Raw genomic sequence first — 16867 nt, 5'->3', positions numbered from 1 at the left:
TATTTGTAGGCATTTTGAGGTTTGGGAAACTTTGCCCCTCCTGGTAGGAATGTATATCCCATACGTCACTAGCTCATGGACTCTTGCTAATTACATGAAAGAAATAAAGTTTAAATTTTATAATTGAAAAAAAAAAAACTGAAAATATAAGCAGAAGATTCAAACTGAAACAGCTGCCTGAAGTACTTTTCTACCAAAAACAGCTTCAGAAGAAGAAAACACATCAAAATGGTAGAATTTAGTAAAAGTATGCAAAGAAGACCAAGTTGCTGCTTTGCAATTCTGATCAACCGAAGCTTCATTCCTAAACGCCCAGGAAGTAGAAACTGACCTAGTAGAATGAGCTGTAATCCTTTGAGGCGGAGTTTTACCCGACTCGACATAAGCATGATGAATTAAAGATTTCAACCAAGATGCCAAAGAAATGGCAGAGGCCTTCTGACCTTTCCTAGAACCGGAAAAGATAACAAATAGACTAGAAGTCTTTCGGAAATTCTTAGTAGCTTCAACATAATATTTCAAAGCTCTAACTACATCCAAAGAATGCAATGATTTCTCCTTAGAATTCTTAGGATTAGGACATAATGAAGGAACCACAATTTCTCTACTAATGTTGTTGGAATTCACAACCTTAGGTAAAAATTCAAAAGAAGTTCGCAACACCTCCCTATCCTGATGAAAAATCAGAAAAGGAGACTCACAAGAAAGAGCAGATAATTCAGAAACTCTTCTGGCAGAAGAGATGGCCAAAAGGAACAAAACTTTCCAAGAAAGTAATTTAATGTCCAACGAATGCATAGGTTCAAACGGAGGAGCTTGAAGAGCCCCCAGAACCAAATTCAAACTCCAAGGAGGAGAAATTGACTTAATGACAGGTTTTATACGAACCAAAGCTTGTACAAAACAATGAATATCAGGAAGATTAGCAATCTTTCTGTGAAAAAGAACAGAAAGAGCAGAGATTTGTCCTTTCAAGGAACTTGCAGACAAACCTTTATCCAAACCATCCTGAAGAAACTGTAAAATTCTCGGAATTCTAAAAGAATACCAGGAAAAATGATGAGAAAGACACCAAGAAATATAAGTCTTCCAGACTCTATAATATATCTCCCTAGATACTGATTTACGAGCCTGTAACATAGTATTAATCACAGAGTCAGAGAAACCTCTTTGACTAAGAATCAAGCGTTCAATCTCCATACCTTTAAATTTAAGGATTTGAGATCCTGATGGAAAAAAGGACCTTGCGACAGAAGGTCTGGTCTTAACGGAAGAGTCCACGGTTGGCAAGAGGCCATGCGGACAAGATCCGCATACCAAAACCTGTGAGGCCATGCTGGAGCTACCAGCAGAACAAACGAGCATTCCTTCAGAATCTTGGAGATCACTCTTGGAAGAAGAACTAGAGGCGGAAAGATATAAGCAGGATGATACTTCCAAGGAAGTGACAATGCATCCACTGCTTCCGCTTGAGGATCCCTGGATCTGGACAGATACCTGGGAAGTTTCTTGTTTAGATGAGAAGCCATCAGATCTATTTCTGGAAGTCCCGACATTTGGACAATCTGAAGAAATACCTCTGGGTGAAGAGACCATTCGCCCGGATGCAACGTCTGGCGACTGAGATAATCCGCTTCCCAATTGTCTATACCTGGGATACGAACCGCAGAAACTAGACAGGAGCTGGATTCCGCCCAAACCAGAATTCGAGATACTTCTTTCATAGCCAAAGGGCTGTGAGTCCCTCCTTGATGATTGATGTATGCCACAGTTGTGACATTGTCTGTCTGAAAACAAATGAACGATTCTCTCTTTAGAAGAGGCCAAGACTGAAGAGCTCTGAAAATTGCACGGAGTTCCAAAATATTGATCGGTAATCTCACCTCCTGAGATTCCCAAATCCCTTGTGCCATCAGAGACCCTCACACAGCTCCCCAACCTGTAAGACTTGCATCTGTTGAGATTACAGTCCAGGTCGGAAGAACAAAAGAAGCCCCCTGAACTAAACGATGGTGATCTGTCCACCACGTCAGAGAGTGTCGTACAATCGGTTTTAAAGATATTAATTGAGATATCTTTGTGTAATCCCTGCACCACTGGTTCAGCATACAGAGCTGAAGAGGTAGCATGTGAAAACGAGCAAAGGGGATCGCGTCCGATGCAGCAGTCATAAGACCTAGAATTTCCATGCATAAGGCTACCGAAGGGAATGATTGTGACTGAAGGTTTCGACAAGCTGATATCAATTTTAGACGTCTCTTGTCTGTCAAAGATACAGTCATGGACACTGAATCTATCTGGAAACCCAAAAAGGTTACCCTTGTCTGAGGAATCAATTAACTTTTTAGTAAATTGATCCTCCAACCATGATCTTGAAGAAACAACACAAGTCGATTCGTATGAGATTCTGCTAAATGTGAAGACTGAGCAAGTACCAAGATATCGTCCAAATAAGGAAATACCACAATACCCTGTTCTCTGATTACAGATAGAAGGGCACCGAGAACCTTTGTAAAAATTCTTGGAGCTGTTGCTAGGCCAAACGGCAGAGCCACAAACTGGTAATGCTTGTCTAGGAACGAGAATCTCAGAAACTGATAGTGATCTGGATGAATCGGAATATGCAGATATGCATCCTGTAAATCTATTGTAGACATATAATGCCCTTGCTGAACAAAAGGCAGGATAGTCCTTACAGTTACCATTTTGAATGTTGGTATCCTTACATAACGATTCAATATTTTTAGATCCAGAACTGGTCTGAAGGAATTCTCCTTCTTTGGTACAATGAAGAGATTTGAATAAAACCCCAGCCCCTGTTCCAGAACTGGAACTGGCACAATTACTCCAGCCAACTCTAGATCTGAAACACATTTCAGAAATGCTTGAGCCTTCGCTGGATTTACTGGGACACGGGAAAGAAAAAATCTCTTTGCAGGAGGCCTTATCTTGAAGCCAATTCTGTACCCTTCTGAAACAATATTCTGAATCCAAAGATTGTGAACGGAATTGACCCAAATTTCTTTGAAAAAACGTAATCTGCCCCCTACCAGCTGAGCTGGAATGAGGGCCGCACCTTCATGTGGACTTAGGAGCTGGCTTTGAATTTCTAAAAGGCTTGGATTTATTCCAGACTTGAGATGGTTTCCAAACTGATACCGCTCCTGAGGATGAAGGATCAGGCTTTTGTTCCTTGTTGTGACGAAAGGAATGAAAACGATTATTAGACCTAAATTTACCTTTAGATTTTTTATCCTGTGGTAAAAAAGTTCCTTTCCCTCCAGTAACAGTTGAGATAATATAATCCAACTGAGAACAAAATAATTTATTACCCTGGAAAGAAAGGGAAAGCAGAGTAGACTTAGAAGACATATCAGCATTCCAAGTTTTAAGCCATAAAGCTCTTCTAGCTAAAATAGCTAGAGACATATACCTGACATCAACTCTAATGATATCAAAGATGGCATCACAAATAAAATTATTAGCATGTTGAAGAAGAAGAATAATGCTATGAGAATTATGATCTGTTACTTGTTGCGCTAAAGCTTCCAACCAAAAAGTTGAAGCTGCAGCAACATCCGCCAAAGATATAGCAGGTCTAAGAAGATTACCTGAACACAAGTAAGCTTTTCTTAGAAAGGATTAAATTTTCCTATCTAAAGGATCCTTAAAGGAAGTACCATCTGCCGTAGGAATGGTAGTACGCTTAGCAAGAGTAGAGACAGCCCCATCAACTTTAGGGATTTTGTCCCAAAATTCTAATCTGTCAGATGGCACAGGATATAATTGCTTAAAACGTTTAGAAGGAGTAAATTAATTACCCAAATTATTCCATTCCCTGGAAATTACTTCAGAAATAGCACCAGGAACAGGAAAAACTTCTGGAATAACTACAGGAGATTTAAAAACCTTATTTAAACGTTTAGATTTATTATCAAAAGGACCATAATCCTCAATTTCTAATGCAATTAGGACTTCTTTAAGTAAAGAACGAATAAATTCCATTTTAAATAAATATGAAGATTTATCAGCATCAACCTCTGAGACAGAATCCTCTGAACCAGAAGAACCATTATCAGAATCATGATGTTCATTTAAAAATTCATCTAAAAAATGAGAAGTTTTAAAAGACCTTTTACGTTTACTAGAAGGAGGAATAACAGACATAGCCTTCTTAATGGATTTAGAAACAAAATCTCTTATGTTATCAGGAATACTCTGAGTATTAGATGTTGATGGAACAGCAACAGGTAATGTAACTTTACTAAAGGAAATATTATCTGCATTAACAAGTTTGTCATGACATTCAATACAAACAACAGCTGGAGGAACAGCTACCAAAAGTTTACAGCAGATACACTTAGCTTTGGTAGCTCCAGCACCAGGCAGCGATTTTCCAGAAGTATCTTCTGACTCAGCTTCAACATGGGACATCTTGCAATATGTAATAGAAAAAACAACATATAAAGCAAAATTGATCAAATTCCTTAAATGACAGTTTCAGGAATGGGAAAAAAATGCCAGTGAACAAGCTTCTAGCAACCAGAAGCAATAAAAAATGAGACTTAAATAATGTGGAGACAAAAAGTGACGCCCATATTTTTTTAGCGCCAAATAAGACGCCCACATTATTTGGCGCCTAAATGCTTTTGGCGCCAAAATGACGCCACATCCGGAACGACGACATTTTTGGCGCAAAAGAACGTCAAAAATGACGCAGCTTCCGGCGACACGTATGACGCCGGAAACAGAAAAAAAAATTTGCGCCAAAAACGTCTGCGCCAAGAATGACGCAATAAAATGAAGCATTTTCAGCCCCCGCGAGCCTAACAGCCCACAGGGAAAAGTCAAATTTTAAAGGTAAGAAAAAAATTGTTTTATTCAGATGCATTATCCCAAATATGAAACTGACTGTCTGAAAATAAGGAATGTTGAACATCCTGAGTCAAGGCAAATAATGTTTGAATACATATATTTAGAACTTTTTTATAAAGTGCCCAACCATAGCTTAGAGTGTCACAGAAAATAAGACTTACTTACCCCAGGACACTCATCTACATGTTGTAGAAAGCCAAACCAGTACTGAAACGAAAATCAGCAGGAGGTAATGATATATATATATATATATATATATATATATATATATATATATATATATATATATATATATATATATATATATATATATATATGAGTATATCGTCAATCTGAAAAGGGAGGTAAGAGATGAATCTCTACGACCGATAACAGAGAACCTATGAAATAGACCCCGTAGAAGGAGATCATTGCATTCAAATAGGCAATACTCTCCTCACATCCCTCTGACATTCACTGCACGCTGAGAGGAAAACCGGGCTCCAACCTGCTGCGGAGCGCATATCAACGTAGAATCTAGCACAAACTTACTTCACCACCTCCATAGGAGGCAAAGTTTGTAAAACTGATTTGTGGGTGTGGTGAGGGGTGTATTTGTAGGCATTTTGAGGTTTGGGAAACTTTGCCCCTCCTGGTAGGAATGTATATCCCACATGTCACTAGCTCATGGACTCTTGCTAATTACATGAAAGAAACATAATTTATGCTTATCTGATAAATTTATTTCTCTTGTAGTGTATCCAGTCCACGGATCATCCATTACTTATGGGATAATTCTCCTTCCCAACAGGAAGTTGCAAGAGAATCACCCACAGCAGAGCTGCTATATAGCTCCTCCCCTCACTGCCATATCCAGTCATTCGACCGAAACAAGACGAGAAAGGAGAAACCATAGGGTGCAGTGGTGACTGTAGTTTAATTAAAATTTAGACCTGCCTTAAAAGGACAGGGCGGGCCGTGGACTGGATACACTACAAGAGAAATAAATTTATCAGGTAAGCATAAATGTTTTCTCTTGTTAAGTGTATCCAGTCCATGGATCATCCATTACTTATGGGATACCAATACCAAAGCTGAAGTACACGGATGATGGGAGGGACAAGGTAGGATTAAACTGAAGGAACCACTGCCTGAAGAACCTTTCTCCCAAAAACAGCCTCCGAAGAAGCAAAAGTATCAAATTTGTAAAATTTTGAAAAGGTGTGAAGCGAAGACCAAGTCGCAGCCTTGCAAATCTGTTCAACAGAGGCCTCATTTTTAAAGGCCCAGGTGGAAGCCACAGCTCTAGCAGAATGAGCTGTAATCCTCTCAGGGGGCTGCTGTCCAGCAGTCTCATAGGCTAAGCGAATTATGCTCCGAAGCCAAAAGGAAAGAGGTTGCCGAAGCCAAAAGGAAAGAGAGGTTGCCAAAGCCAAAAGGAAAGAGAGGTTGCCAAAGCTTTTTGACCTCTCCTCTGTCCAGAGTTAACGACAAACAGGGAAGATGTTTGGCGAAAATCTTTAGTAGCTTGTAAGTAAAACTTCAAGGCATGGACTACGTCCAGATTATGTAAAAGATGTTCCTTCTTTGAAGAAGGATTAGGACACAATGATGGAACAACAATCTCTTGATTGATATTCTTGTTAGAAACAACCTTAGGTAAAAACCCAGGTTTGGTACGCAGAACTACCTTATCTGCATGAAAAATCAGATAAGGAGAATCACATTGTAAGGCAGATAGCTCAGAGACTCTTCGAGCCGAGGAAATAGCCATCAAAAACAAAACTTTCCAAGATAAAAGTTTAATATCAATGGAATGAAGGGGTTCAAACGGAACTCCTGGAAGAACTTTAAGAACCAAGTTTAAGCTCCACGGGGGAGCAACAGTTTTAAACACAGGCTTAATTCTAACCAAAGCCTGACAAAATGCCTGGACGTCTGGAACCTCTGCCAGACGCTTGTGCAAAAGAATAGACAGAGCAGAAATCTGTCCTTTTAAAGAACTAGCTGATAATCCTTTGTCCAAACCCTCTTGGAGAAAGGACAATATGCTAGGAATCCTAACCTTACTCCATGAGTAATTCTTGGATTCACACCAATAAAGATATTTACGCCATATCTTATGATAGATTTTCCTGGTGACAGGCTTTCGTGCCTGTATTAAGGTATCAATTACTGACTCGGAGAAGCCACGCCTTGATAGAATCAAGCGTTGAATCTCCATGCAGTCAGTCTCAGAGAAATTAGATTTGGATGATTGAAAGGACCTTGTATGAGAAGGTCCTGCCTCAGAGGCAGAGTCCATGGTGGAAAGGATGACATGTCCACTAGGTCTGCATATCAGAATCACTGATGCTCTCTCCTGCTTGATTTTGGCAATCAGTCGAGGGAGCAGAGGAAACGGTGGAAACACATAAGCAAGGTTGAAGAACCAAGGAGCTGTTAGAGAATCTATCAGCGTCGCTCCCGGGTCCCTGGACCTGGATCCGTAACAAGGAAGCTTGGCGTTCTGGCGAGACGCCATGAGATCCAGTTCTGGTCTGCCCCAACGATGGATCAGTTGAGCAAACACCTCCGGATGGAGTTCCCACTCCACCGGATGAAAAGTCTGACGACTTAGAAAATCCGCCTCCCAGTTCTCTATGCCTGGGATGTGGATCGCTGACAGGTGGCAAGAGTGAGACTCTGCCCAGCGAATTATCTTTGAGACTTCTAACATCGCTAGGGAACTCCTGGTTCCCCCTTGATGGTTGATGTAAGCCACAGTCGTGATGTTGTACGACTGAAATTTGATGAGTCTGCCCCCCACTAGATCCGTTTCCGGATAGGGGGCCGTTCCTTCATGCTGTCTTGGGGGCAGCAGCAGGTTTTCTGGCCTGCTTGCCCTTGTTCCAGGACTGGTTAGGTTTCCAGGCCTGTCTGGAATGAGCAACAGTTCCCTCTTGTTTTGAAGCGGAGGAAGTTGATGCTGCTCGTGCCTTGAAATTTAGACTGTTTGGCCTTTGATTTGGCCCTGTCCTGAGGAAGAGTATGACCCTTGCCTCCAGTAATGTCAGCAATAATTTCCTTCAAGCCAGGTCCGAATAAGGTCTGCCCCTTGAAAGGAATGTTGAGTAACTTAGACTTTGAAGTCACGTCAGCTGACCAGGATTTAAGCCATAGCGCCCTACGCGCCTGGATGGCGAATCCGGAATTCTTAGCCGTTAGTTTAGTCAAATGAACAATGGCATCAGAAACAAATGAGTTAGCTAGCTTAAGCGTTCTAAGCTTGTCAATAATTTCCTCCAATGGAGCTGTATGGATGGCCTCTTCCAGGGCCTCAAACCAGAATGCCGCCGCAGCAGTGACAGGCGCAATGCATGCAAGGGGCTGCAAAATAAAACCTTGTTGAATAAACATTTTCTTAAGGTAACCCTCCAATTTTTTATCCATTGGATCTGAAAAAGCACAACTGTCCTCAACCGGGATAGTGGTACGCTTTGCTAAAGTAGAAACTGCTCCCTCCACCTTAGGGACCGTCTGCCATAAGTCCCGTGTAGTGGCGTCTATTGGAAACATTTTTCTAAATATAGGAGGTGGGGAAAAGGGCACACTGGGTCTATCCCATTCCTTGGACTGGATACACCGCAAGATAAAGTAATTTATCAGGTAAGCATAAATTCAGTTTTCTCTTGCAAGGTGTATCCAGTCCACGGATTCATCCTTTACTTGTGGGATACCAATACCAAAGCTTTAGGACACGGATGAAGGGAGGGAACAAGGCAGGTATCTGCTTGCAAAACCTTTCTCCCAAAAATAGCCTCCGAAGAAGCAAAAGTATCGAATTTGTAAAATTTTGAAAAAGTATGAAACGAAGACCAAGTCGCTGCCTTACAAATCTGTTCAACAGAAGCCTCGTTTTTAAAAGCCCATGTGGAAGCCACTGCTCTGGTAGAATGAGCAGTAATTGTTTCAGGAGGCTGCTGGCCAGCAGTCTCATAGGCCAAACGGATGATGCTTTTCAGCCAAAAGGAAAGAGAAGTAGCAGTCGCTTTCCGACCTCTCCTTTTACCGGAATAGATAACAAACAAGGAAGATGTTTGTCTGAAATCCTTAGTTGCTTGTAAATAGAACTTTAGAGCACGAACTACATCAAGATTGTGCAACAGACGTTCCTTCTTCGAAAAAGGATTGGGATACAGAGAAGGAACAACAATTTCCTGGTTAATATTCTTGTTAGAAACCACTTTAGGAAGAAAACCAGGTTTAGTACGCAAAACTACCTTATCTGCATGGAACACCAGGTAAGGTGAATCACACTGTAAGGCAGATAATTCTGAGACTCTTCGAGCAGAAGAGAGATAGCTACCAAAAACAAAACTTTCCAAGATAACAACTTAATATCTATGGAATGTAAAGGTTCAAACGGAACCCCTTTAAGAACTAGATTTAGACTCCATGGCGGAGCCACAGGTTTATAAACAGGCTTGATTCTGACTAAAGCCTGTGCAAAAGCTTGAACGTCTGGTACCTCTGCCAGACGCTTGTGTAAAAGGATAGACAGAGTAGATATCTGTCCTTTTAAGGAACTAGCTGACAATCCTTTTTCCAATCCGTCTTGGAGAAAGGACAATATCCTGGGAATCCTAATCTTACTCTATGAGTAACCCTTGGATTCACACCAACAAAGATATTTCCACCATATCTTATGGTAGATTTTCCTGGTGACAGGCTTTCTAGCCTGAATCAGAGTATCTATAACTGACTCAGAGAAACCACGCTTTGATAGAATTAAGCGTTCAATCTCCAAGCAGTCAGACGTAGAGAAACTAGATTTGGATGCTTGAACGGACCCTGTATTAGAAGATCCTGCCTCATTGGCAGTGTCCATGGTGGGACAGATGACATGTCCACTAGGTCTGCATACCAAGTCCTGCGTGGCCACGCAGGCGCTATCAAAATCACTGAAGCCTTCTCCTGCTTGATTCTGGCGACCAGACGAGGTAGAAGAGGAAACGGTGGGAAAACATAAGCCAGATTGAAGGACCAAGGCGCTGCTAGAGCATCTATCAATGCCGCCTTGGGGTCCCGGGACCTGGATCCGTAGAGAGGAAGTTTGGTGTTATGACGGGACGCCATCAGATCCAACTCTGGAATGCCCCATAGCTGAGTCAGCTGGGCAAATACCTCCGGGTGGAGTTCCCACTCCCCCGGGTGAAAAGTCTGACTCAGAAAATCCGCCTCCCAGTTGTCTACTCCTGGGATGTGAATTGCTGAGAGATGGCAGGAGTGATCCTCCGCCCACCTGATTATTTTGGTTACTTCCTTCATCGCTAGGGAACTCTTTGTTCCCCCCTGATGATTGATGTAAGCTACAGTCGTGATGTTGTCCGACTGAAATCTGATGAATTTGGCCGCAGCTAGTTGAGGCCATGCCTGAAGTGCGTTGAATATCGCCCTCAGTTCCAGAATGTTTATCGGGAGAAGAGATTCTTCCCGAGACCATAAACCCTGAGCTTTCAGGGAGTCCCAGACTGCACCCCAGCCTAACAGACTGGCGTCGGTCGTTACAATAATCCACTCTGGTCTGCGGAAACATATTCCCTGAGACAGGTGATCCTGAGACAACCACCAGAGAAGAGAATCTCTGGTCCCCCTGGTCCAGCTGTATTTGAGGAGACAATTTGAATAATCCCCATTCCACTGTTTGAGCATGTATAGTTGCAGTGGTCTGAGATGTAAACGAGCCAAAGGGACTATGTCCATTGCTGCTACCATTAATCCGATTGCCTCCATGCACTGAGCTACAGATGGCCGAGGAATGGAATGAAGAACTCGGCAAGTAGTTAAAAGTTTTAACTTTCTGACCTCCGTCAGCAATATCTTCATTTCTACCGAATCTATTAAGAGTTCCTAGGAAGGGAACCCTTGTAAGAGGGGATAGAGAACTCTTTTTGACGTTCACCTTCCACCCGTGAGACCTCAGAAAGGCCAATACAATCTCTGTGTGAGACTTGGCTCTTTGAAAAGACGGCGCCTGAATTAAGATGTCGTCCAAATAAGGCGCCACTGCTATGCCCCGCGGTCTTAGAACCGCCAGAAGGGACCCTAGTACCTTTGTGAAAATTCTGGGAGCAGTGGCTAACCCGAAAGGAAGAGCCACGAACTGGTAATGCTTGTCTAGAAAAGCGAACCTGAGAAACTGACCGTAGAAAGACCCTAGTGCTTAGAGCCGGCAAAGAGAATGACTGGGGGTGGAGCTAGAGGGGGAGCTATATGGACAGCTCTGCTGTGTGCTCTCTTTGCCACTTTCTGTAGGGAATGAGAATATCCCACAAGTAAAGGATGAATCCTGGCACCTAATTAGAAGAAGTGGAAAGCATCTGAACCTGTTTAAAACAGGGCCTTTATTTCTTGAAATGAATAGAGTCCATACAAGTCTGCTATTGGTTCTCAATCAGGCATGAGGGAAGGAGAATTAACCACAATGCAACGTGCTTTCTAGGGTCTCTATCACCTGCATTGTCCTACAAGGTTTCTGCAGTGATCTCTGTGGCCACAAACTGCCCAAACTGAGCTGTGAGCACTGTTTGATATGGTGCAGACATAAAATGTGCTAATGCTGTTTTTGCATTATTCTTAGAGAGAGACAGTACCAGTAAAACGCAAAGTCTGGATAAAAATGTTTTGTTTGAGTCAGATATGAAGCATCCTTTGGTTCCAGGGGTTGCTGACATTCACACTGGGAGAAGATTCTTACTTCCCAGCTAAACTCCTGCCATACCTCTGTCTTAGCAGGAGCCTTAAAGGTGGGACAAGGGGTCTCTGACTGGTAAGAGAACCCCTTCTAAAACGGACATAAACCCAAACATTTTCTTTCAAGATTCAGACAGAGAATATGATTTTAAACAACTTTCCAATTTACTTCTATTACCAAATTTTCTTAGTCTTCTTGTTATCCATTGTTGAAAAGCAGAAAGGCAAGTTCAGACGTGTGTACGTGTCTGCAGTACTATATGGCAGCAGTTATGTAACAATGTTATACATTAGCAAGAGCACTAGATGGCAGCACTATTTCCTGTCATGTAGTGCTCCAGACATGCACACACAACCTACCTAGGTATCTCTTCAACAAAGAATAACATGAGAATGAAGCAAATTTAATAATATAAGTAAATTGTATTCTCTATCTGAAACATGTTTGGGTTTTATGTTGAACTTCAAAGTTTCACCTTCTCCTTGCAGAACTGCAAAACTATAACTGAAGCTAGGCGCAAAGCTATGAAGTGTTATGGGTGTTTAGTCTCCACCTGGAGGGCAGGAGCATCTTTTTAGAAGTGGAAAACTGTGAAAGGACAGAGTTTAAAGTCAGGAATATGACAGAAGGTACAGGACTATTCTAGCACGGCCCAAAGTTATACCCCAGCTCCTGAATATGATAGAGTATATGAGAATGTGTAGAATTACAGCTCCTGTGCACGTTATCATCATACCTAGATGCACATTTTACTAACCATACACCTTTTGTTTTGTTTACACAATGTAGTATATTTTTATTTAATATGTTTTAACACATTATAGGTTTTCATAAAGAAAAGTCTGAGTTATTACAGCCCATCCCTTTAAGTTATTCAGAATATTAATACCAGGAGATTTAGTGGGGAGTACTCAGTTACCCCTAACATAAAAAAATTCAAAAAACCTAAATTTGTCAAAACAATCTATAGAAAAACACACTATTTTTTACTACCACCACCACTAATTATGTTATAAATTATATTATATAAAGGAAAATCATAATAATTAGCTTTTATGAAAGAGAAGAATATCCAAAGTACAAATAGATGAAAATAAACAGAAGATTCTATACTCGCACCATTAGCAATAGAATCCTATGTCCCAAGGACGTTGGTAAAGAAAATGTCAATTCATGTGATAATCTCCCACATAAATTCAGTTAGTTTACCATCTATAGATTTTTGGCTCAACCATCCCTCTTTCTAGAAAGGGGCAGGGACAGTATTCACTCAAAAACATAGTCAGAACAAAGTGAATTGTGGGTATCAAACATGGCTTGATTGACTAATATTTTATCCTACAGGACAAATACATAAGTGCTACTTGTAAAATACAGGTAAATACAAACGTAACCAAATATTTTCATGTTTGATCAGACATATCACAACCATTTTTCTGACTTCAAATGATGTTTCTGGGATTCACACTAACTGGTTTAAAAAAAAAAAAGATCTGGCAGCACACAAAAGTATATCAGCCTTAACGAGGTCAGGGCCAGCTCTGAAGTTAGTGGGAGACAAGCCACAGAGCACTAACAACTAAAATACACAGTTGTATTAAAAAATACTATCCCAGAGCACATTATTATACATATATTTTTTTATATGCTGATGAAAGGAGGTGTTCAACAGAACTTGGATGCATCAAGTGGTATAGTACAGCATGGAAATACCAGCTAGTTAAACCTGGAGGTGTAGTGTTTGGCATCCACAAAATATTAAGGCACTACTTCTTACGTGGCAGGCATGTGGCATGCTCTAAGAGTGCATTTTTCTCCCTATTTGCTAATATCTGCCGTTTAGTATATCAATATTAAATGCAAAGCCACAACTTGTGTTGGTGGTCCTGTGATCTAGAGAGGTGTATGGTGCCTACATAGGCCAGACGGAACTCATCTGGAAATGTAATATCCCAAATATTATTCATATATTGCTATCATGACATACCTGACTCTGCATTCAGTTCTTCGAGGAGTCCTCTTGTACGCCAGGAAGCCAATGGTTCCTTGTTGGTAAGCGAGATATGGTCCTTCACCCCTGCAGCAGCAAGCATATTGTCCACATTAAGCACATCTTGGTCTGAGTTGGTGTCAGATATATCATAATGTGTTACAACAGGAGGGCCATCTATGGAAAAAAAAATATACATATAAAATCCATATACATGGAATAAAAAGTCTAAATTTGAGAGTACAAAGTATGTCCTCTCCCACACATGTTCTACTCGTCTGTTATAAAGATCAACTTAAATAAATGTCTAAATACAGGGCTCAACACATCTGTATTGAAGGGACAGTTTACAATAGAATTGTTATTGTTTTAAAAGATAGATAATCCCTTTATTACCCATTCCCCAGTTTTGCATAACCAACACAGTTATATTAAAGGGACAGTCAACCATAGAATTGTTTTAATGTACTTTTTACCTTTGTGATTACCTTGTATCTAGGAACCTTCTTCCAGCCCCCTGATCACATGACTGTGACTGTTTATTATCTATTGTCTTAAATTTAGCATTGTATTGTGCTAGATCTTAAATAACTTTCTGTGCCTGAACACAGTGTTATCTATATAGCCCACGTGTACTTTCTGTCTCTGTGTTGAAAAGAGATTTAAAAAGCATGTGATAAGAGGCAGCCCTCAAAGGCTTAGAAATTAGCACACGAGCCTACCTATGTTTAGTTTAAACTAAGAATACCAAGAGAAAAAAGAAAATTTGATGAAAAAACAGAATTTATGTTTACCTGATAAATTTCTTTCTCCAACGGTGTGTCCGGTCCACGGCGTCATCCTTACTTGTGGGATATTCTCTTCCCCAACAGGAAATGGCAAAGAGCCCAGCAAAGCTGGTCACATGATCCCTCCTAGGCTCCGCCTACCCCAGTCATTCGACCGACGTTAAGGAGGAATATTTGCATAGGAGAAACCATATGGTACCGTGGTGACTGTAGTTAAAGAAAATAAAATATCAGACCTGATTAAAAAAACCAGGGCGGGCCGTGGACCGGACACACCGTTGGAGAAAGAAATTTATCAGGTAAACATAAATTCTGTTTTCTCCAACATAGGTGTGTCCGGTCCACGGCGTCATCCTTACTTGTGGGAACCAATACCAAAGCTTTAGGACACGGATGAAGGGAGGGAGCAAATCAGGTCACCTAAATGGAAGGCACCACGGCTTGCAAAACCTTTCTCCCAAAAATAGCCTCAGAAGAAGCAAAAGTATCAAACTTGTAAAATTTGGTAAAAGTGTGTAGTGAAGACCAAGTCGCTGCCCTACATATCTGATCAACAGAAGCCTCGTTCTTGAAGGCCCATGTGGAAGCCACAGCCCTAGTGGAATGAGCTGTGATTCTTTCGGGAGGCTGCCGTCCGGCAGTCTCGTAAGCCAATCTGATGATGCTTTTAATCCAAAAAGAGAGAGAGGTAGAAGTTGCTTTTTGACCTCTCCTTTTACCTGAATAAACAACAAACAAGGAAGATGTTTGTCTAAAATCCTTTGTAGCATCTAAATAGAATTTTAGAGCGCGAACAACATCCAAATTGTGCAACAAACGTTCCTTCTTTGAAACTGGTTTTGGACACAGAGAAGGTACGATAATCTCCTGGTTAATGTTTTTGTTAGAAACAACTTTTGGAAGAAAACCAGGTTTAGTACGTAAAACCACCTTATCTGCATGGAACACCAGATAAGGAGGAGAACACTGCAGAGCAGATAATTCTGAGACTCTTCTAGCAGAAGAAATCGCAACTAAAAACAAAACTTTCCAAGATAATAACTTAATATCAACGGAATGTAAGGGTTCAAACGGAACCCCCTGAAGAACTGAAAGAACTAAATTGAGACTCCAAGGAGGAGTCAAAGGTTTGTAAACAGGCTTGATTCTAACCAGAGCCTGAACAAAGGCTTGAACATCTGGCACAGCTGCCAGCTTTTTGTGAAGTAATACCGACAAGGCAGAAATCTGTCCCTTCAGGGAACTTGCAGATAATCCTTTTTCCAATCCTTCTTGAAGGAAGGATAGAATCCTAGGAATCTTAACCTTGTCCCAAGGGAATCCTTTAGATTCACACCAACAGATATATTTTTTCCAAATTTTATGGTAAATCTTTCTAGTCACAGGCTTTCTGGCCTGAACAAGAGTATCGATAACAGAATCTGAGAATCCTCGCTTCGATAAAATCAAGCGTTCAATCTCCAAGCAGTCAGCTGGAGTGAAACCAGATTCGGATGTTCGAACGGACCCTGAACAAGAAGGTCTCGTCTCAAAGGTAGCTTCCAAGGTGGAGCCGATGACATATTCACCAGATCTGCATACCAAGTCCTGCGTGGCCACGCAGGAGCTATCAAGATCACCGACGCCCTCTCCTGCTTGATCCTGGCTATCAGCCTGGGGATGAGAGGAAATGGCGGGAACACATAAGCTAGTTTGAAGGTCCAAGGTGCTACTAGTGCATCCACTAGAGCCGCCTTGGGATCCCTGGATCTGGCCCCGTAGCAAGGAACTTTGAAGTTCTGACGAGAGGCCATCAGATCCATGTCTGGAATGCCCCACAGGTGAGTGACTTGGGCAAAGATTTCCGGATGGAGTTCCCACTCCCCCGGATGCAATGTCTGCCGACTCAGAAAATCCGCTTCCCAATTTTCCACTCCTGGGATGTGGATAGCAGACAGGTGGCAGGAGTGAGACTCCGCCCAAAGAATAATTTTGGTTACTTCTTCCATCGCTAGGGAACTCCTTGTTCCCCCCTGATGGTTGATGTACGCAACAGTCGTCATGTTGTCTGATTGAAACCGTATGAACCTGGTCCTCGCAAGCTGGGGCCAGGCCTGGAGAGCATTGAATATCGCTCTCAGTTCCAGAATATTTATCGGTAGAAGAGATTCTTCCCGAGACCAAAGACCCTGAGCTTTCAGGGATCCCCAGACCGCGCCCCAGCCTATCAGACTGGCGTCGGTCGTGACAATGACCCACTCTGGTCTGTGGAACATCATCCCTTGAGACAGATTGTCCAGGGACAGCCACCAACGGAGTGAGTCTCTGGTTCTCTGATTTACTTGTATCTTCGGAGACAAGTCTGTATAGTCCCCATTCCACTGACTGAGCATGCACAGTTGTAATGGTCTTAGATGAATGCGCGCAAAAGGAACTATGTCCATCGCCGCCACCATCAACCCGATCACTTCCATGCACTGAGCTATGGAAGGAAGAGGAACGGAATGAAGTATCCGACAA

At 41.7% G+C, this 16867-nt stretch overlaps 1 protein-coding gene across 1 annotated transcript in view; it reads right to left on the bottom strand.

Moving 5' to 3' along the window:
• Positions 1-16867, bottom strand: part of ARK2N (arkadia (RNF111) N-terminal like PKA signaling regulator 2N) — a 317986-nt gene that overhangs the window by 178290 nt on the left and 122829 nt on the right. Inside the window, exon 3 of the mRNA XM_053701074.1 lies at positions 13578-13757. Within this exon, the coding sequence (XP_053557049.1) occupies positions 13578-13757 (180 nt within the window). The remainder of the gene's footprint in view (positions 1-13577; positions 13758-16867) is intronic.

Source organism: Bombina bombina, chromosome 2 (assembly GCF_027579735.1).
Source record: "Bombina bombina isolate aBomBom1 chromosome 2, aBomBom1.pri, whole genome shotgun sequence".
NCBI lineage: Eukaryota > Metazoa > Chordata > Amphibia > Anura > Bombinatoridae > Bombina > Bombina bombina.
Note: the sequence above shows the minus strand (reverse complement) of the source record. Positions and strands in the feature narration are given on the sequence as shown.